We start from the raw sequence: 22634 nt of genomic DNA on the forward strand, positions 1-22634 counted from the left end.
GCAAATAGCCAGAAAGACAAATGAATGACACCACTTACGCAAGTGATTAAAACTTCAAAGGCTGCCACATTCTGTTTATAGAGATACACACAAGTAGCTGCGCCAGGAAAACATGTAAAGAAAAGGAAACACATTATTTTTAGGATATAGTTATCTGTGGAAAGGGCAGGAAGAGGCAGGAATGGAGATTCTGTAACTGTTAGCTGTGTATGAAAATAATTAGGTATTCTTAGAAAAAGAAACACATAGAGAGATCTGTAGCAAATATGGGGTAACACGGTATCTTTTAAGTGTGCGTTATATCCTGCACTCTTCTCTTTGTTTGCAATGTTCCATAATGAAAACAAATCTAAGGAGAAAGGTGTCATTCCAGACCCTTTACTTGGAGAAAGGGCTTGCAGACCTGGAGGGTGGAGTTGCAGACTCCGAGAGAACCTTGCTGCCCCTTGAGGGTCTGCAGTTCAGAGATGTGCTGGGTGGGGGTCAGACTGGGCACCCCGCTCCGGCATGGGCTTGGGCCACCTCGCACCCCTGTCCACCCGTTCACACCCCAGCATGAGTCCTGAGATGGCAGGCGTGGCCAGGGGCCCTTGGCTCCCTCTAGGGTGATGATGTGATTGAAATGTGGGTGAGGCTCTAGTAGGACTCCAGAGGGGGTCACAGAACGTAATCTGTAGTGACTGGAGCCCCGGGCAGCAGCTCCGCCCTCCACTGCCCTATCAAAGCAGCAGCCTCATCACACCCTAAAACAGTTAAGGCTAACAGCAGTGGTCTGCTCCCTGCCCCTCCAATCTCACCCCACCCGCACTTTCACACTTCCCACCCCCAGCCCCCATAAGGCCCCCCAGAAACAGGCCCTGATTTCCATGCTGTCTGGGTTATCTCCCTCCGGCCTGCACCTCAGCTTCCCCCTATTTCCAACGCACAGCAGTCGAGGGCTGCCAGGGTCCTCTGCACCCGCCACCCACACCGTGCCCGAGGCTCAGAGAGCAAGACGCTGCGGTGACTCACCCCGAGACCACACTGAGGAAAGCCCCTGCCTCGAGAAGCTACTGGGAAATGATTAAAAGTAATTCTTCCCTCTGTAGCGTGCGCGCGCGCGCGCACACACACACACACACACACACAGAGGCACATGGACAGAAACACAGAAAAACACACACGTGACAGTTCGTATTTATAAATATATGTATAAATATATTCTTGACCCAAAGTAAGTGGCCGAGGCAAAAAATCTCAATCAATGGCAGTTTGTTAAGCCAGAGTTGAGAATGCACCCAAGAAAAACACAAACCACAGGCAAAGCTGTGGCTGTTTTTCTGAAGGGGAATTTGGAAGTTTCAGCGTTTAAAGGCATACAGAAAGAAGTGTGGGGGGGATGGGTAGTGAGACAAAATGCTCACACTCTTGTGAGACCCAGGAGATCCTACATTTGACTTTAGATGAGGCAAATGTGAGAGGAGAAGGGAAGGGAGGAAGCATCGGTTATGTGGATGTCCCTGGGTGGGTGGGAGGACATCTGATCCTGTCCTGTCTCCGTCCTGTGCCTGTGCGGATAAGCTCGTAATCCATTATCGGTGCGGAACTGGGGGGCGTTAGTTAGTGTTGGAAGCCAGACATAGCCCACAGAACTAGAGGAGGCCTTTACCTTCCTTTTTGCATACGGAGTTGTGGGCGGGAGTGGGGGTCCTGAGATTTTTATTTCTTTTGCAATATGTGTTTTTAGAAAAGATTTGACATTATAAGCCAGTGGGAAGTAAATAAAATTCATTAAGTTGTGTTTGTACAATCCACATATGTATAAAATATATATATTTGTGCGTGTGATTATGTACAATTTCATTAATGATTCATTTGCTTCCATGGTTTGGGGTTTATTTGTGTGCTCTATTTCTTTTTTAATTTTATTGAAGTGAGATTCATATAACATAAAAAAGGAGGTTTGGGCAGCTTTGGGGGAGCACAACCGCCACCCCCAGGACCTGGGTTTCTCCCTGTTTTCTTGTCCACTGACTTGCTCTTCAGCGGGGCCCTTCCTCGGGCTGCCCTGCACCCCTTGGCCTCAGGACCCATGTGAGAACCTCCCCTGACTCTGACCTGGAGCCTTGGTGAGGCACAGAGGGCGCCGTGGGCTGCGGGGGTCCGGATGCACCCACACACCCGCCTGTCTGCCTGGTGCTCTCCCTGAGGCCAGGACACCCCAGACACGGGTCCTTCAAAAGCCCTCCCTTGTAGCTACGGTCACCCTTTGTTCTTGAAACCAGCCTGGGTGGCCTGGGCACCAGGGATGTTCTGGAAAGGGCGGAGAAGGGAACCCAGGGTGCGCATGGGCTCTGAGTGCCCGGAGAGCGGAGGGACCCCGAGCTCATCCCTGCGCCCCCGGGAGCTGGTGTTCAATCCTCTTCCACAGGCCCCGGCAGGGAGGAGGCAGGCGGAGAGACACAGGTGTCTGTCACTTACTCGGTGCTGGTGGTGTTTTTTCCAGGCTGTCCCTACGTTTCCAAGAAAGACTTCCTGGGAATGCTGTCATCTCCCTGCCTGTGGCAGGTGGAGGCTGGGTATCTCATGAGACACAAAGATGACACTGGAGAGACGACCCTGAGGTGGGGGGAGGTTTGCCGCAATCTTTTCTGACGCAAGAAAGCTGCTTCAGCCCAGGGTCTCGGTGACAGGATAGACATGTTGGTTTTCTTTCGTGGCCCCTGGCTCATAACTCCCATAACAGAATCTCAATCTCTCTCTCTCTCTCTCTCTCTCTCTCTCTCACCTCCTCCTGCCTTCTTTTCACCTGCGCAAGGCAGGTCTCTAATCTGATGGTGGGTCAGGAGACCGTCATTCCAGAGAGGTCCAGCCCCCTGCGCAGGAGGAAGGATGCTGCACAGAGAGGCCAGAAGGGCCTGGACAGACAGGCCCTGCTGGGCTTAGATCATATCCTTTTTGTCCTGTCACATTTTGACATGGCTGTTCATGCCTCAGTCATGCCTATCCAATCTCCATAAAATGCCCTAGAGGACAGGGTTCAGGGAGCTTCTGGAGAGCTGAACACGTAGTGGTTCCTGGGGGAAGGTACCCCAGAGAGGGGATGGAGCTCCGTGCTCCTTCCCCCTTCCCTGGCCCTCTGCCTCTCTTCGTCTGCATCCTTTGTAACATCCTCTGTAATAAACTGGTGAGTATAAGTGTTTCCCTGAGATCTGTGAGCCACTCTAGCAAATTAACTGAACCCAAAGAGCTAGTCATGTACACCCCAACTTGAAGCCGGTCGGTTGGAAGTTCTGGAGGACCAGACTTGTAAAAATTGGTGTTGATTGTTGTGTCTGTGTTAAGAGCAGAGGAAAAACATGGTTTGAGTTTGTATGTTTTTCCACCCACTCTCTCTCTCCAAAACACCCTTAATGCCCATTCCTGCGGCACAGCACACGACTGCTTGTTACTGGGGAATCCCAGCCAAGGATGAAAGCCTCTTAGTGAGCCTTTCTGTGGCACGTCCGTCCAACCCTACCCATCTGGAGCTTTGTGCAGGATGTTAGGGACATAATATCTCTTTGAGCCTGGTTTGGACTCCCAGCCACCAACTCCAGAGCAGCTGGAAAAGTCTCACCGGATGTTCTATTACACTTAGATAAATACTCTAGGAAAGTACGAATCACCAAAACTGACTCAAAATGGAGCAAATCACCCAACTAGACTGATCATCAATGAGGATATTGAAAAGGTAACCAACCCTCCCTGACCTCAGGCCTAGATGGCTTTACTGGCAAGTTCTATCAAAGCATCAATGGACGGACCATTGCCCATGTTACAGAGACTACTCCAGAGAAAATAAAATGATGGCAAGCTTCCAAAATCATTACCCAAGATTAGCACACCCTGACACTAAAACTGGGCAAAAAGAGAACATATTTTTCCAAAAACTACAATTGATGAGTAATTGCAATTGATGAAACAAGTCAGCCCCGGAGTCGAAGGTTCCCTCACTAGAAGGGAATAAGATCTGAAGTCCCCAGAGCTGGGGCGGTCCACACCCGATCAGCCTCAGGCCCGAGCATCCCTGTGTGTGAGTGACAAGAGGCCTCAGGAGCTGCACACAGGAGTCCTGAGACCTCCACTCTGCACTGCCGTACATGTTGTCTCATCTGTCCTGCATCTTTTCTTAAGGCCAAGTAAAAATGCACTGGATGAAGCCTATTATGTCTGGTGGTTCGATCGTCAATCCAAACCCCAAACCACCACCATGTGTCAAACAGAATGATGTTGCAACTATGTTAACAGATTAAAGGAGAAAAGCTACACGATCAACTCAATGATAAAAAATATAAAGCAGTTGCTGTTAAAATAGAATCAAAGAAGATGCAAAGTTAGCCATCTTAAGGGCTTAGAAGGATGCTAAGAATGCTAAAAGAAAAAGCATTCTAGCTGGGTGCAGTGGCTCATGCCTGTAATCCTAGCACTCTGAGAGGCCGAGGCTGGGGGATCCCCTGAGCTTAGGCGTTGGAGACCAGCTCCAACAAGAGGGAGACCCCACCTCTACAAAAAATAGAAAAATTAGCCGGGCGTGGTGGCACATGCTACAGTCCCAGCTACTCAGGAGGCTGAGGCAGGAGGATCGCTTGAGCCCAGGAGTTTGAGGTTGCTGTGAGCTGTTATGAGGCCACTGCACTCCAGCCTGGCTGCCAGAGTGAGACCCTGTCTCAGAAGAAAAAAAAAATGCCCAATTAAAGAAAACTCTTAGTGAGCTTTCGTAACCTGATAAAAGGTTTCTAGGTAAAAGGCTTATCTTCCACAAACATCTACTAGATGTTACAATCAAAGTCAAGGAGAAAAAATGCTGGTTACTGCAATTCTAGTACTGGGATAGAGGTTTCTGCCAACAGAAAAGTGGGCAAAGGATATACCTAGGCAATTAACAGAAGACATGAAATAAGCAATAAGATATGAAAAACTAAACAGCCTATTAATAAATAGGTAAATACTAATGATAGTGTCAAGTGGGAATATCACTCTGGAAAGTGTGGCAAATACTGCAGGTTGGCTTACCCAAAGGAATAAAAATAAAACTTACTGCAAATAGGAACCAAAAGAGAGCAGGGGTTGGCTACACTAATATCAGGTAACATAGACTTTAAACCAAAAAAGTGAGACAAAGAAGGACATTACATGTTAATAAAAGTTTCAATACATCAAGAAGATATAACAATTATAAACATTTACACACCTAAAAACAGACCATCAAAATATATGAAGCAAAAGTTGACAGGACTGAAGGGAGAAATAGAGAGCGACAGTGTCAGCCGGGACTTCAACGCCCCACTCTCAACAATGGATAGAACAACCAGATAGAAGACAAGTACGGAAACAGAGCACTTAAACAGCACAAGAAACCCACTGGATCTAACAGACGTGTACAGAACACCGTATCCAACAACAGCAGACAGCTGCTTAGGAACACAGTATGGTGGCTCCTCAAAAAATTAAAAATAGAATTACCACATGATGCAGCAATTCCACTGCTGTGTCTATACCCAAAAGAATTGAGAGCAGGGTCTCACAGAGCTATCTGAACACCATGTTGATAGCAGCATTGCTTACAATAGCTAAAACGTAGAACCAGCACAGGTGTCCATCAACAGATGAACAGAGAAGCAAAATGAGACGCACACACAATGGAATATTATTCAGCCTTAAAAATGCAGGAAATTCTGATACCTGCTACAACATAGTTGACCCTTGAGGACACTATGCTAAGTACAATAAGCCAGTCACAAAAAGACAAATAATTCCACTTACATGGGGTCCCTAGAACAGTCAAATCACAGAGACAGAAAGTAGAATGGGGACTGCCAGGGGATGGGGGAGGGGGGAATGGGGAGCTAGTGTTTGATGGGTACAGAGTTTCAGTTTTAAGATGAAAAGAGTTATGGAGACAGATGGTAGTGATGGTTGCACAATATTATGAATATATTTAATATCACTAAACTGTACACTTAAAAATAGTCAGGATGGGCCAGGGGCAGAGGCTCATGCCCATAATCCTAGCATTTTGGGAGGCCAAGGTGGGAGGATCACTTGAGCCCAGGAGTTCAAGACCAGCCTGAGTAGGAGTGAGACCCTCGTCTCTACAAAAAACTGGAAAAATTAGCCGGGGATGGTGGTGCGCACCTGTAGTCCCAGCTACCTGGGAGGCTGAGACAGGAGAATCACTTGAGCCCAAGAATTTGAGGTTGCTGTGAGCTACGATGATGCCACTGCACTCTAGCCTGGATGATAGAGTTGACCCTGTCTCAAAAAAAAAAAAAAAAAAAGTGGTTAAGATGGTAAATTTTATGTTACATGTAAGTTACCACAATATTTTAAAAATTGGAAAAAAAAATCAGCAAACATTCTACCAAACTGGATATACAGATGGCAAAAGAGAAAGTGAAATAAATACTTAACATCATTAGTATGAGGGAACTGAACATTAAAACCACAGTAGCAATACAGACCTATCAGAATATCACTACAGGCCTATTAGAGGGTTAAAATAGAAAATATCGATAGCACCAAATGCTGGAGAAACTGGATCATTAGTGTATTGCTGGTGAGAATATAAAATCATATAGTTATTCTAGAAAATAGTTTATTATTAGGTTGGTGCAAAAGTAATTGAGGTTTTAGCATTGTTGACATTTGCCATTTGATACCAGAATACATTCTTAAGTAAATGTGGTTATGTTATACATCATTTTAATGTGCATTTTTTTTGCTAATAACTTATTACTTGCTGTTTATTTTACATTCATTTAAGACTATGGAAATGATGACAAAAAGCAAATTCCAGTGACTGTCTCATTCGATTTCAAAATGGGTCGTAAAGCAGTGGAGACAACTCGCAACATCAACAATGCATCTGGCCGAGGAACTGTCAATGAATGCACAGTGCAGTGGTGGTTCACGAAGTTTTGCAAAGGAGACAAGAGCCTTGAAGATGAGGAGCGCAGTGGCCGGCCATCGGAAGCTGACAACTACCAATTGAGAGCCATAATCGAAGCTGATCCTCTTACAAGGATCAGCTTACACAAGGTTGCAGAAGAACTCAACATCAATCATCATTTGAAGCAAATTGGAAAGATAAAAAAGCTCAATAAGTGAGTGCCTCATGAACTGACCAAAAATCAAAAAAATCGTTGTTTTGAAGTGTCATATTCTCAGACGCAAAAACAGCGAAGCATTTCTCGATCGGATTGTGACGTGCGATGGAAAGTGGATTGCATACGACAACCACACTGACCTGCTCAGTGGTTGGACCGAGAAGAAGCTCCAAGGCACTTCCCAAAGCCAGACTTGCACCAAAAAAAGGTCCTGGTCACTGATTGGTGGTCTGCTGCCGGTCTGTTCCACGACAGCTTTCTGAATCCCGGGGAAACCATGACATCTGAGAAGGACGCTCAGCAAATGGATGAGATGCACCGAAAACTGCAACGCCTGCAGCCGGCACTGACCAACAGAAAGGGCCCAATTCTTCTCCATGACAACGCCCAACCGCACGTCGCACAACCAACGCTTCAAAAGTTGGATGAATTGGGCTACGAAGTTTTGCCTCATCCGCCACGTTCTCCTGACCTCTCGCCCACCGACTCCCACTTCTTTAAGTATCTCGTCAGCTTTTTGCAGAGAAAACGCTTCCACACCCAGCAGGATGCAGAAAATGCTTTCCAAGAGTTCGTCAAATCCCGAAGCACGGATTTTTACGCTACAGGAATAAACAAACTTATTTCTCATTGGCAAAAATGTGTTGATTGTAGTGGTTCCTATTTTGGTTAATGAAGACGTGTTTGAGCCTAGTTATAATGACTTAAAATTCACGGTCTGATTCCGCAATTACTTTTCCACCAACCTAATTGTTTCTCATAAAACTAACGATGTACTTAACATACAACAGCAATTGCCCTCTTGGGCATTTATTCCAGAGAATTGAAAGCTTATGTTCTCATAAAAACCTGTGTTTGTAACAGCTTTATTCACAGTAGCCAAAGACTGCAACCAATCTAAATGCCCATCAATGGGTGAATGATCCGACACCCATCCATGCCACACACAGGTCTCCGCGATACAAAGGAGCCACTATCGAGACATGCGACAATTTGGGTGCCCTTCCAGGGCATTATGCTGAGGGAAAAAAGCCACTCACAAAAGATTATGTACGGATGCTTCCATATATATAGCCTTCTTGAAATAAAATTACACAGATGGAAAAAAGTTTTTTAAATAAATAAATAAAATATAGTGTGAATAATGATAGGAACTATCATTTCTTCAGTTCTTTTAACATCCCAAGTACTGGGCTAAGTTCTTTACATAAATTATCATGTCATCTTCCCAGTAACCCTATGAGGTAGATATCATTATATCCGTTTACAGATGAGGAATATTAGCGGCCCCGGGTGATTAAGCCACCCAAGGTTCCACAGTTGAGAAAGGGGCAGGGCTCACACTTGTCTGGCTGCAAGGAGTCCCCTCAGCACTGTGCTTGACTGCTGGGTCTGAGGAAGCCTTCTTCATCTGGGTTCATCATTACATCTTCTAAAGTTTCTGTTTCCAGTAAGTGGAACAATTTATTTCCACCAATGTTGTTATGCCTTGTCTGTCTCTTTCCGACCGCAACAGAAAACGTCACCCTCCAAAAACTCAAGCGCCGTTAGTCCATTTTGTGCAGACGTAGGCAAACCTTCCGTCCAGGCGGGGGCGCAGTGACACATCCTGACACCTGTACCTCACCCACTGCGGGGCTCTGCCTTCAGGCCATGGCGGAGGACCTCAGAGACTCCAGAGAGAGCACAGCTTCTCCTGGTGCAACAAAACCCTGTGAAGGACATAATATTTAGGAAGATTATTTGAACGATACAATGTATATTCATTTCTCCAAAATATCCTTGGGGTTTATCCTTAGATGGACTTAAATAAACAGAAAGCTGTGCGTGTGCATGTGTGTGTGTGTGTGTCTATGTGCAAGCGTGTCACGTTTGGCTGGTCTACACCAACCCTTGAGAGGGCTGTGTGGGCAGCAAGCCCTTTTGTCTTTGGACATCCCTCTCCACCCTTGACTGGGCGCTGGTGGCCGGGAGCAAGCTTTCATTTCAGCACTGCCATTTGCAGATGTCTCTATCAAAGCAATCGCCACCCTCCACTGAGACTGTGGCCATCAGTCCCCTTGAGGCGGCTGCGCTCTCACCCGCCCTCCGCCCTCCAGAAGCCAGGAGGTTGGATGAAGGGACTTATGCAAACGGACAAGCACACAATGCGGAACTCAAGGCACACCTGCCTGGGGAGTAAGGAGGCCTGATCCAGAGTCCACACTTCCATCCCCCAGAATCACAAATCCTCCCTTCACGCAACAGGCTGGCCATGTGCAATGCTCTGGGCACAGATTTGGGCTGGGGAGGGGCTGGTGGGGAGAGGGCTGCCCCTGCCAGGCCAGTGGGTGTCTGCTCTCCTCTCTCAGCCCTGGGCCTGGCTCATCTCCCTGGATCTGACCGCGGTCACTGTCCTGTCCCTTTGCAGTCCCTAGGGGCCTGCAGCACAGCGGGGCCTGCTCCACCACAAGTCCCTCAGCCCAGGGGGAGGGCCCCAGAGAAAGAGACAAAGAAACAGGCTTGGAACATGAGGAGGCTAAACTACCCAAGGGCCCTCCTACTCCAGTGTATCAGCCGGAAGAGGGTGGAGCCACCACTCCCAGGCCCCTGGGAGGTCACTTTAAGGAGGGCTGTCTCATTCCTAGAGCCCCATAAGCAGGAAATGGAAACTTACGGAGCCAGACGAACTGCCAGGGTGCTACAAACTTGTCCGGGAGGCTGCAGCCCCAATCCGCTGATCAGGTACCACTCACATGCTGCCCCCTGGGCCCTGCTGCCCCCCTGGCCTGATGGCCCCTGCTGTGCCCCTCCTGACCTCCCCCAGCCCAGTCCGGACACTGGGCTCACTCACTGGCTCCCCTGCAGCACCCACCCCGTGGAGGCTCTTTGCCTGGTCTGTGGACGCCCCCACTGCTGCTTCTGCCCTGGCCCGCCCCTCCCCCGCCCTGCTCCCCGCTCAGCCTCACTGGGAGCCAAGGCCAGGTGGCCCTGCCCCCTGAGGGCGGCTCCCCCAGCCACTTCCCGCCATTCCTGAGCTCCCTCAGCAGCCAGAGCTGCACCAGAGGATCTCCCAAGCACTGGGGAATCCATTCTGTTCAACCCCTTGCTGGATGTGTGGACTAGTCACACCCTGTCAACACCAAGTCTTAGGACAGGGTGGGAGGAGGGAACAGCCTTTCCAAGGACACCTGGGCTGAGAGCACAGCAGTGGTGCAGGTGGCCCCACACCTGCGCAGCCCTCCGTGACCGCGCTTCACCTTTGGGAACGGTGCCGCTAAAATGGAATGTGACAAAAAGCGTAATGAACAGGAGAAATGCTCACATTTTAAACTTTGATACAAGGAGAGCAGGTGCACAAGCGCACACTCCCGCAGGCCGCGTGATGCAGCAGCTGGACTCGGCCTGGCCTGGCCAGGGGACCCAGCCCCGTCACGTGCCAGCTCTGTGACCTGGGCAGGTGACCACAGCCCTCTGGCATCTCATCTGTAAAATGGGGATGGTCCCCAGGCTTCAGGCAGCATTGCAGGAGCTCAGCTCCGCGCAGTAGGTAGAACAGTAGCCGGGTCTGGGCCTGTGGGAGCCACGCAGAGTTACACACATAAGAGTAGATAGAAAAAATTAGCCGGGCATGGTGGCGTGTGCCTGTAGTCCAGTGACTCGGGAGGCTGAGGCAGGAGGATTGCTTGAGCCCAGGAGTTTGAGGTTGCTGTGAGCTATGATGACACCACTGCACTGTAGCCTGGGCAACAGAGTGAGACTCTGTCTCAAAAAAAAAAAAAATAAAAGAGAGAGAAAGAGAGAGACCAAATAAGTAGAATATTTGACCCTGGGTGATAGAGGTAATTCGAAAAATAAGCAGTAGTTTGGGGGAGACAGGAGGGAAAACTCCTAATTAGTATCTGCATAAAGATCTTTTTAAAGTAAAGATTCAAATAAAGAAACACACGATGGTAACGTGCACATGTGGAAAGTCAGGAATGGACTGAGCTGACGTGGTCGAAGCTGCTGTTTGGGGTGGAGAGCTTTTCCCTCCTTTGCTTACGTGGTCGTGAGGGGAAACTTGCTCTTTCCATCAAAACGTCACTGAAAGATCAACTGACTTAATTGGCAGGCTAATAAAAGAAGGGTTTTTTTCACCACGTGCATGGGGGGAATCCCAGAGTGATCACTCAACACCCCAGTGGAGTCTTCCACATGCCGCTTAGGCAGGAGGGAATGAGAGTACAGGTCGCTCTGTGTCAGGGCAGTACCGGGACCCTGGCAGGATAAATAGATGGGGAAGGATCGATTTGTACATTAACCTGAGAGACAGGCTATTATGTTTCAGGTGATCTGGGCAAGTGTGGCTGCATTCTCCATGTTTCCTACAATGTACTGACATAAGGGGAGAGGAAGCGAAGTCCATTGTTTGTTTGTTTGCTTGTTTGTTTTGGTTTATGCAGATAGAGGGCAAGCCTCTTCCAAGAGCCTGGTAATCCCTAAGAGCCTTTAATTCAAAATATTCTTTATACCCAGGAGTCATACTTTGGGATAAAATTTCCTGAGCTCCTTCAATTATTTCTAATGATTTTGGGGAGGGGTGGGCAGAAATGCGGGGAGCGTGGGGGGTGTCCCACTGGAAGGACCAGAGCTGGGAGAGGTAACTCCTACCTGCTGCCCTTGCCAGCACCCCTCCTCCTCTCCCCCCTGGCTTCCTGCCTGGGAAGGCTGCAGAGGCTCAGGGCTGCGCAGGGCTGGGGCAGGGCCAGTGTCGGGGGGCGGGAGGCGGGTACAGGGAGCTGAGTTCAATGGCCCTGAGACTGCAGGGAATCCAGGGACACTCTATTTTATGTTGCTGTCTTGTGCCTTCAGAGACCCGATGATGAGAATGTACCCCAAAACATTCAACTACCACTTTGAAAATGAACCCGTCCTCTCTTACCGGAACGACACCTGGCTGTGCTTCGAGGTGGAAACTAAGAACGCACCTGCTTCCTTCCGCTGCGGGGTCTTCCGAAACCAGGTATCGTCCACACTCCAGCCACACCCCGGGCAGGAGCTAAGCCAGTTGAGAACGCACAACACACAGTAACAAGGAAAACGCCACACAGCCGCTCTCAAGTGTATGTTTCCTTCCCACATTTAAGTCCTTGGCCGGGACGTTCCTGCTGGACTGCCCTGGACTGGTGGTCCTGGGCCATGACTGCCCACTACGGCCTGCGTAGGGCCACCCAGACTCTACCAGCGCGTGTTTCCCGAAGTCGTGTGACTGGGCTTTGCGTCCAGCAGGCTGCAGGGACAGGGCACTGTGGAGAGTTGGGTTTGGCCTGGTCCCTGCTGGGCTGGCTGGGCCCCTCCCAGTGCCCTGATCATGTCATCGCACCACGGTGACCCTACACGCCTCACTCTGCAATGCCCCAGCCACCCCTGCCCTCCTCACCCAGGCAGGAGACCCCCAGGGGTGTGGTGGGGGCTGTGGGGGGCAGGCCGGCCCTACAGCAGTGTCATCCCGTGGGCACACAGGGGCAGAAATGCAGTTACATTTGTCTAGTCCCCATACCGAGAAGGCGGTAGAGACCAGGAACGTAACTGCAATATCTTGCCTAGTGCGACGTCTCGACACTGTTTCAACCTGCGGTGCCTACGAGCTCCTCACGAGACAGTTAGCGCCCCCTCCTTCTCCCGTGTATTTCACTGGTGCCCACGTCTCACGTCAAGTGCTCAGCGGCCACCTGTGGCCCTCGTCCCCAGGGGTGGGTCCAGCCCCGCAGCCGTCCCCAGCAGACAGCAGGCAGGAACAAGCCCCAGCCCAGAGGGCCAGGCAGGGGCTCAGGGTGGCTGCTGGAGGGACGCCTGGACACGCTGCTGGAGCCAGTGCAGGAGCCAGGAGTGGGGCCAGGGAAGACTCGAGTGTGACAGAGAAGAGGGGCAGGGATAGAGGGGGAAGCTCCAGGAACCAAATGTCCTGGGGCTCCTGGCCAGGGCCCTGCTGCCACTGCCCCTGCCCTGCATTGCCTGCCCCTCCACCCACAGCACCCCCTTCTCTCCAGGTCCTTCTCAATTCTGTTTGCCACACAGAAGAGCGCTTCCTGTCTTGGTTCCATGGCATGCTGTCCTCTGACCAGGACTACCACGTCACCTGGTACGCATCCTGGAGTCCCTGTGCCGACTGTGCGGGTCTCGTGGCAGACTTTCTGGCCACGCACACGAACGTGAGCCTGACCATATTTGTTGCCCGCCTCTACTACGGCTGGGACCCAGAACACCGGCTTGGGCTTCGCAGGATGAATAAGGAAGGGGCCGAGGTGCTCATCATGAATTATAAAGGTGAGAAGTGGGGGTCAGGGGTGCAGCTGCTGGTGGGACTCCTTGGCAAACTCATGGGTCTGGATGGCAGCAGAGGTGACGGTTGCATAGGAGGCTGGCCAGGCCTGAGCCAGCCAGACCCCCACTGGCACCCAGGGGACCTGGCCCTGGGAGGGGATGGTCTGAATGGGCAGGGGAGAGAGGCCTGCTGGGCTCTGACTGCTTTCCCCCTCTTTGATCTCAGAATTTCAATACTGTTGGGACAACTTCGTGTATAACTACGGAAGGCCTTGGCTCCTGTGTTGGGGCAGACTGGATGAAAATTATCAGTTCCTGGTCACCAAACTGGAGGAGATCCTCAGGTGAGAGGCTTCCCCCAGACAAGCCGCCCGTCTCCCTGGCCACTGCGCTTCCCCTCGGGCCTTCCCTCCGTCCCTGCCCAAACACACTGCAGCCTCCTGGCCTCCCCCTGCCCTCGGGCCTTCCCTCCGTCCCTGCCCAGACACACTGCAGCCTCCTGGCCTCTCCCTGCCCTCGGGCCTTCCCTCCGTCCCTGCCCAGACACACTGCAGCCTCCTGGCCTCCCCCTGCCCTCGGGCCTTCCCTCCGTCCCTGCCCAGACACACTGCAGCCTCCTGGCCTCCTCCTGCCCTCGGGCCGCCCGCGGTGCTGCCCCCACCCCAAGGCCTCCTCCCTGCTCTCCTGGGGCCTTCCTGTCACTGGCTGTTTCTGCCTCTGGACCGACCTCCATCCCCCAGCCCGGGAGCCCCTGACCTGGCTCCTTCCAACAGGCCACAGTCACTGAGCTCGTCCTTAGCTGCACGTGAATGGGTGGGAGTGTGCATGCGGGTGAAACTGAGAAGCTTCGAGAAGCTTCCTTCAGGGAAGACGCGGTTTATCAGACAATGAGCATGCTCCATGAACACGACCTTTTCAGGCTATGGCTCCAGAGGAGATGCCACACGCCAGGTGCTCACTCGCCAGCCATTGCTTTTCTCACAGTTCTGGAGGCCGGAAGTCCTCGATCATGGGGTCAGCAGGGTCTTGTCCTCGGAGGCCTCTCTCCTCCTGCCTCCAAGACGGTCACTTTGGACTGTGTTCCAAAGGTCTTTCCTCTGTGTCCCTGCACCTCTGGAGTCTCTCGGTGCCTCAGGATGTCCCCTTCTTACAACACCCCAGTGCCAGGGGCCTAGGGCCCACGCTGCAGCCTGCGTTTCACTGATTCAGCCCCTTAGTGGACCTGTCTCCAAATACGCCACACTCTCGAGTGCTGGGGCTTAGGGCTCCAACAGCCCAACGTGGGGTGGGGCACAGCTCAGCCCATGACAGTGACCGAGGGCCTCTGTGGTGGAGCCTGGCTGGGGAGCACAGGGGCCTCTGCTCCCCGTGTCCTTCTCCCAGGTGGCTCCTGACCTGGCCCTCACAGCCCCCCAACCGGACCTTGCGCCCCCTCAGCACCCCATCGCCCCAGCCCTCCCCTCCCTGTCCTGCTCTCAAACCCCCGAGGTGGGGCTGGGTGAGGGCGAGCCCAGGGCTGGGGTGGAGAATGCGCAGAAAGAGACACTCAGTGGGTCGGTTCGCATTTCAATAAGACTTGGGATAAATGTAGCTTTGGGGGACACGGGGGGGGGGGGGGGGGGGGGGGGGTTTGTGCCTGGAGAGCCTCAGAGCCTTTGCAGAAAGCAGAGGAGGAAGGAGGAGGGCAGCCTGGGGGCAGAGAGGCCAGGGAAGGGCAGCTCCGGCCCTCAAGGGGAGTCTGGGAGTGAGCACCTGGGTCGAGGACCACGGGAGCAAACCCCAGCTGAGGGAGCTGTGAGCGGCTGTGGGCAGGGTCCCAACACGGTGGCCTGGGACACCCACCGCTCCTGTTCTGTGGCATGGGGACAAGAGGAAGCAGGGGCTCAGCCCGACAGGTGCAGCTCCAGGCAGGCAGATGCAGACACAGAAACGCCATTGGAGGTGAGGGTGGGATGCAGGCACGGCACCCTTGGGGGCTCCTGGGGCCCCCATCCCCTGCTCCTCCTGCCTCTCTTCTTGGCCCTCTGAGTGTGAAGGCCTGAGAGGCGGCACACACCTGGCCCCTCACTCTCCCTCTGTCCCCCGGGCTGCTGGGTGGCTGGTGTCCCTGGGTACAGTTCCTAGGGCCGGATCCAGGGGCTCCCCTGGCTGCTTCAGCCTGTCCAGGGCGATGCTCTCTCTGTTCCGATGTCCCCTGAGGGGCAGGCCCAGAGAGGCCCAGATCTGTGTACACACTCCTTGGCTGTCTGGGCCTAAGTGGCCAGGCCAGACTGTGTCCTCCTCCTGCAGAAAAGAATGGGGCAGAGGCCCGCCTTACAGTCTGGTGGGGTCTCTGCTCCCAGGAACTCCCTGGTCCGGAGCAGCAGGAATGCTCCACGTGGGACAGGCCACCAAAGGCTCCTCCTTCCTCTCCATCCTTCCTGCTTCTCAGGCCGGGGCGTCTCAGCTCTCCCACTGACATGCCCCAGCATGTAGATCTGGGGTCAGTCAGCGAGCAGAGCAGGGTCTCTCCTGGGAGGAGCCCGCTCATTCTAGACTCTTCCATGAGGTGTGTTCCCAGGACATCAGGACAGATGGGGTAGAGGAGACACCATTCCCATGAACCCTGTAAACTCCTGCCCGAGCTCCTCCTCCCCCAGGGCCTTGCAGGGTCTGGGGACAGCATAGGGGTACAGGGTGGGACAAGCTGGCAAGGTGCATTTGGGAATCCTTGTGTGACATCCAGACTCTGCAGTTACTGGTCACTTTTTTACGCCCTCCCTGCTTAGGATTCAACCTTCATAGATGCTCTTTGTTTAGTTTTATTTGAGGGATGCTGGTTAACATGTGTGAACAGAAGGAGATGACTCTAGAACACAAACTGGAAGTTCAGGTCCTTTATCCCTGATCTGGGAGGCCCTTTGAGGGCAGCAATCCCTGTCCTCTGGTGCCCCTGTCCCCCTCCTTTCCAGGGAGCATGAGGGACCCTGCAGCAGGTAGTTGTGGGGAGGGAGGTCAGCAGGCAGCCTGCCAGGACTGCAGCTCTGCCATTTCTTTGCTGTGTGACCTGGAGGGAATATCTTAGCCTCTCTGTGCCTGGAACCTCCCCTGAAATGTTGAGGTCATGAGCCTCCCCTCCCAATGCCATTGGGGGCCTGGAGGAGAGAATGGGGTACAGGAGCTGCTCCACACACCTCTGGCCCTGACATTGCAGCAGGCCCAGAGTCCTGCCAGGGGACTGATGTCAACTACGTGCCAGCAGGGGTGGAGGGGAGCGGGCTCCAGCCTGCCCTGTCCCCCAGGGGAGTGGTGCCTCCCTCCCATCTCACCCCTGCTCTGGATCCCCCTCCCAGTCTCTGTTTGCAATTTCTTTCCTTCTGCCTTTGCAATTCCCTTGCTGTGCTGCTGCCCTGCAGGGGTGGGGGTTGCCGTACAGGGGCTTTGTCTCTATCAGAGGAATTTCTGTCAAGCTGGAGGGTCCCAAGGAAAAAGACAAGGTAGGTCAGAGGCTCAGGAGGCTGAACCACTGAGGGCACTTCCATCAGGTGCCAAAGCAGGGTGTTGGGAGGCCTCCTAGGAAAGGGCCCTGTAGGCAGGAAATAAAGCACAAGCCCCAAAGAGCAGGACAAGGATAGTCCTGCCCAGAGGCTGCAGCCTGAATCCACAGAGAGAGACTGCAGCAGCTCTGCCTGCCCCCACCCGCAGACCCTGCTGCCCCTCCTGACCTCCCCCAGTCCAGTCCGGACACTGGGCTCACTCACTGGCTCCCCTGCAGCACCCACCCCATGGAGGCTCTTTGCCTGGTCTGTGGACACCCCCACTGCTGCTTCTGCCCTGGCCCGCCCCTCCCCCGCCCTGCTCCCCACTCAGCCTCACTGGGAGCCAAGGCCAGGTGGCCCTGCCCCCTGGGGGCGGCTCCCCCAGCCACTTCCCACCATTCCTGAGCTCCCTCAGCAGCCAGAGCTGCACCAGAGGATCTCCCAAGCACTGGGGAATCCATTCTGTTCAACCCCTTGCTGGATGTGTGGACTAGTCACACCCTGTCAACACCAAGTCTTAGGACAGGGTGGGAGGAGGGAACAGCCTTTCCAAGGACACCTGGGCTGAGAGCACAGCAGTGGTGCAGGTGGCCCCACACCTGCGCAGCCCTCCGTGACCGCGCTTCACCTTTGGGAACGGTGCCGCTAAAATGGAATGTGACAAAAAGCGTAATGAACAGGAGAAATGCTCACATTTTAAACTTTGGAACAAGGAGAGCAGGTGCACAAGCGCACACTCCCGCAGGCCGCGTGATGCAGCAGCTGGACTTGGCCTGGCCTGGCCAGGGGACCCAGCCCCGTCACGCGCCAGCTCTGTGACCTGGGCAGGTGACCACAGCCCTCTGGCATCTCATCTGTAAAATGGGGACGGCCCCCAGGCTTCAGGCAGCATTGCAGGAGCTCAGCTCCACGCAGCAGGTAGAACAGTAGCCGGGTCTGGGCCGTGGGAGCCTCAGAGTCACACACACAGCAGTAACAGGCACAGGTGAAAAGTCAGCAATGAGCTGAGCTGAAATGGTGAAAGCTACTATTTTGGTGTGGAGGGTTTTTTCCTCCTTTGCTTATTTCTAATGATTTGGGGGAGGGGTGGGCAGAAATGCGGGGAGCCTGGGGGGTGTCTGACTGGAAGGACCAGAGCTGGGAGAGGTCACCCCCCACCTGCTGCCCTTGCCAGCACCCCTCTTCCTCTTCCTCTTCCTCCCGGCTTCTTGCCTGGGAAGGCTGCAGAGGCTCAGGGCTGGGGCAGGGCCAGTGCCCGGGGGCTGCCTGAGGCTGAGTTCAATGGCTGAGACTGCAGGGACTCCAGGGACACTCTATGTTTCTCCCTTGTGCCTTCAGAAGCCCTTTGGAGAGGATAGATCAAAGAAAATTCAACATCCACTTTCAAAACGTACAATGGGCTTATGGTCGAAAAAGCACCTGGCTGTGCTTCGAGGTGGAAACAAACAAGGACAGCAACTCACCTGTCCCCTTGTGCAGCGGGGTCTTCCGAAACCAGGTATCGTCCACACTCCAGCCACACCCCGGGCAGGAGCTAAGCCAGTTGAGAACGCACAACACACAGTAACAAGGAAAACGCCACACAGCCGCTCTCAAGTGTATGTTTCCTTCCCACATTTAAGTCCTTGGCCGGGACGTTCCTGCTGGACTGCCCTGGACTGGTGGTCCTGGGCCGTGACTGCCCACTACGGCCTGCGTAGGGCCACCCAGACTCTACCAGCGCGTGTTTCCCGAAGTCGTGTGACTGGGCTTTGCGTCCAGCAGGCTGCAGGGACAGGGCACTGTGGAGAGTTGGGTTTGGCCTGGTCCCTGCTGGGCTGGCTGGGCCCCTCCCAGTGCCCTGATCGTGTCATCGCACCACGGTGACCCTACACGCCTCACTCTGCAATGCCCCAGCCACCCCTGCCCTCCTCACCCAGGCAGGAGACCCCCAGGGCTGTGGTGGGGGCTGTGGGGGGCAGGCCGGCCCTACAGCAGTGTCATCCCGTGGGCACACAGGGGCAGAAATGCAGTTACATTTGTCTAGTCCCCATACCGAGAAGGCGGTAGAGACCAGGAACGTAACTGCAATATCTTGCCTAGTGCGACGTCTCAGACACTGTTTCAACCTGCGGTGCCTACGAGCTCCTCACGAGACAGTTAGCGCCCCCTCCTTCTCCCGTGTATTTCACTGGTGCTCACGTCTCACGTCAAGTGCTCAGCGGCCACCTGTGGCCCTCGTCCCCAGGGGTGGGTCCAGCCCCGCAGCCGTCCCCAGCAGACAGCAGGCAGGAACAAGCCCCAGCCCAGAGGGCCAGGCAGGGGCTCAGGGTGGCTGCTGGAGGGACGCCTGGACACGCTGCTGGAGCCAGTGCAGGAGCCAGGAGTGGGGCCAGGGAAGACTCGAGTGTGACAGAGAAGAGGGGCAGGGATAGAGGGGGAAGCTCCAGGAACCAAATGTCCTGGGGCTCCTGGCCAGGGCCCTGCTGCCACTGCCCCTGCCCTGCATTGCCTGCCCCTCCACCCACAGCACCCCCTTCTCTCTTCCTCCTCTCCCAGGGCGATTCTAAGACTGCTTGCCATGCAGAGGACTGCTTCCTGACTTGGTTCCACGACATGCTGTCCTCTGACCAGGACTACCGGGTCACCTGGTACGCGTCCTGGAGTCCCTGCTCCGAGTGCGCGGGTCTCGTGGCTGACTTTCTGGCCACGCACACGAACGTGAGCCTGACCATATTTGCTGCCCGCCTCTACTATGGCCAGGACCCAGATTACCAGCAGGGGCTTCGCAGGTTGAATAAGGAAGGGGTCAAGGTGCGCATCATGAATTATAAAGGTGAGAAGTGGGGGTCAGGGGCGCGGTTGCTGGTGGGACTCCTTGGCAAACTTGTGGGTCTGGATGGCAGCAGAGGTGACGGTCGCATAGGAGCCTGGCCAGGCCTGAGCCAGCCAGACCCCCACTGGCACCCAGGAGACTTGGCCCTGGGAGGGGACTGTCTTCACGGGCAGGGGAGAGAGGCCTGCCGGGCCCTGACTGCTTTCTCCCTCTTTGATCTCAGAATTTAAACACTGCTGGAAAAAGTTTGTGCACAACCAAGGAAAGCCGTTCCAGCCTTGGGATGGATTGAATGAAAATCATCAATTACTGGACACCCAGCTGCAGGAGATCCTCAGGTGAGAGGCTGCCTGGAGCCAAATCCCCTGTCTCCCTGGCCCCTGCCCTTCCCCTCCGGCCTTCCCTTGGTCCCTGCCCAGACTCACTGCAGCACTCTGGCTGCCCTCGGTGCTGCCCCCACCCCAAGGCTTCCTCCCTGCCCTCCTGGGGCCTTCCTGTCACTGGCTGTTTCTGCCTCTGGACCCATCTACCTTCCCCCCAGCCCGGGAGCCCCTGACCTGGCTCCTTCCAACAGGCCACACTCACCCAGATGGTCATTAACTGCACGTAAATGGGTGGGAGTGTACATGAGGGTGAAACTCACAAGCTCTGAGAAACATCCTTTGTACAAGTTGATGCTGAGAATTGGGTCATCCTTGTCATACCCAACTGCAACAGTGGAGAAGCCAGCAGGAAGAAGCTCTGGGTACAGAAGTTTGCTCCAGAAATGTGACTGTCTGCACGCCTGACTGCTGAAGCTGCTTGTCGGACCCTGAAGCCAGTTTCTCTCCAGCTTCTGAGAGGAACAGCTGCCGCCCTGGGACTCACTCGGCCACCACCGTGCTCAGCAGCGGCCCTCGCCAGCTCCTCGCACCCTGACTAGTGCCAGCGAACCTTCGCCAAGAGCAAGACCTAACACTTCCCCTTTTTAGAGAATGCCCAACCTTGTCTTTTTCCCGAGCGTACCCCCTCAATTGTCATTCTTCTCTTCCCAAATAAACATTAAATGCAGAGATTCTCTGCGTCTTCATTTTGACCTCCCCACGGTGTCAGATGCTGAGTCCAAAGCTGGTTCCCCTCGGAGAGAATCTCAAGCCCCCAGGACTGTGGCATGAGGTTCCCACGCTGGCTGCCCCTTCCCGCTCCTGAGTGTTCCTTGGACAGATTTCCCAAACTTGTCCTGTGTTCTGTTCTATTTGGGACGGGACTGGAGGAGTCTTTCCCCTCCTGTTTGGGAGCTCCTCTGTTGCAGAGGGCTGTTTTCCTCCTGTCGCAGCAGCTGGGAGGTTGGGCATGAGGTTGGATGAGGGGAGGATGGTTCCCCTCTTTGGAGAAGGCTATCGTATTCCGGGTGAGGGTGGGCTTCCTTTATCAGTGCGTGTGTTTGTTTGGCCTTTGCATATTCAGCACTTGCTTCCAGTTGGCCTTGGTGTTTTCCACAGTAAACTAAATCACCAAATCACCTAGACAAATTTAGTTACAAATGAGCTTGCAAAGTTCAAAGGCATGCCAAGATAGTTTCTGGAACTCCAGCCTGTACCATGTTCAAACACACGGATCCATCATTCAATCTGTTGGTCTTTTTTTTTTTTTTTTTGAGACAGTCTTACTCTGTTGCCCGGGCTAGACTGCCGTGGCATCAGCCTAGCTCACAGCAACCTCAAACTCCTGGGCTCAAGCGATCCTCCTGCCTCAGCCTCCCGAGTAGCTGGGACTACAGGCATGCGCCACCATGCCCAGCTAATTTTTTCTATATATTTTTAGTTGTCCAGCTAATTTCCTTCTATTTATGGTAGAGACAGGGTCTGGCTCTTGCTCAGGCTGGTCTCGAACTCCTGAGCTCAAACAGTCCACCCGCCTCAGCCTCCCAGATTGCTAGGATGAGAGGCGTGAGCCACCACACCCTGTCCAATCTGTTGTTCTTGAAACTAAACTCAAAGACCATGGCTATGATGTCATATACTCCAAATAATCTGCACATGATCTCATTGATATCTTGAGGCTAACAAAAGTGAAACGAAAGCTTTCACTCATTCCCACAGTTTGGGAGGCCAACAGCAGAGTGTGATCCCTTGAAGGCAGAAGTTGGATTCCAGCCTGGGTAACATAGAAAGATCCCATCTCTACAAAAGATGTTTAAACTACCCAGGCGTGGTTGCAGTCCCGGCTACTCTACTCAGGAGGCTGAGGCAGGAGGATCGCCTGAGCCCAGGAGTTTGAGGCTGCAGTGAGTTTTGATTGTGCCAGGGCACTCCAGCCTGGGTGACAGAGCGAGACAAACAAACAAACAAAGATAAAACATTCAGGATTCAAAGATTGCCCTCGTACAAAATACGGTGGCAAAGCTAGCTGCTGAAAGGTTTACCTCTCTGGAGCTTTATGCTCCCCGTCTTCAATTCCTCCTGTTTCTTTACCTTGTCTAAACAGCTATTCTGTCATGCTATTACAGTAAAAAACTTAAAAACCAGCAGATACAAAAAAATCACATTGAACTTCATGCTGTTTCTTAAAAACAAAAGGCGAAATTCCCACGGAAAGATACCCTCTCTACACTGAGGAATGGCAACATTCTTAGCTTCAAGGACAAAGAATTGAGTCTAAGAAAATGCTGCACAGAACTTGCTAGATTCTTCTCTTTTGGTCCTCCTCACCCAGTTTAATCACATTTTCACAGTTAACTATTCTTTTTCCAATCCGGTATATTGGTAACTGCTTCAAAGTGCTTTACCCAAAATGTGGTTCACAGCCTTTATAAGATTGCCTACTTAAAAAAAATAAATTCTTAAAGTTTTGTCAGAAAGATATGTTGGATACAAGTTTTTTATAAATTGGTAGTTTGTAAGTTTTACT

General features: G+C 53.1%; 1 protein-coding gene across 2 annotated transcripts; it reads left to right on the forward strand.

Annotated features, from left to right (window-relative positions):
* Positions 1 to 9798: 9798 nt before the first annotated feature.
* Positions 9799 to 20791, forward strand: LOC138396322 (DNA dC->dU-editing enzyme APOBEC-3F-like). 2 transcript variants are annotated; one of them, XM_069489497.1, is made up of 8 exons: positions 9799 to 9851; positions 11961 to 12111; positions 13139 to 13415; positions 13639 to 13756; positions 18269 to 18428; positions 19469 to 19745; positions 19969 to 20083; positions 20463 to 20791. In XM_069489497.1, exons 2-8 carry the CDS (start codon positions 11968 to 11970, stop codon positions 20515 to 20517), a joined length of 1146 nt encoding a protein of 381 aa, XP_069345598.1. In that variant the 5' UTR covers positions 9799 to 9851; positions 11961 to 11967; the 3' UTR covers positions 20518 to 20791. The 2 variants fall into 2 exon arrangements, with proteins under 2 accessions (XP_069345598.1, XP_069345599.1); XM_069489498.1 differs by lacking the exon at positions 9799 to 9851 and having other exon boundaries at positions 11950 to 12111.
* The last annotated feature ends 1843 nt before the right edge of the window (positions 20792 to 22634 follow it).

This window comes from Eulemur rufifrons, chromosome 16, assembly GCF_041146395.1.
Source record: "Eulemur rufifrons isolate Redbay chromosome 16, OSU_ERuf_1, whole genome shotgun sequence".
NCBI classification, from domain to species: Eukaryota; Metazoa; Chordata; class Mammalia; order Primates; family Lemuridae; genus Eulemur; species Eulemur rufifrons.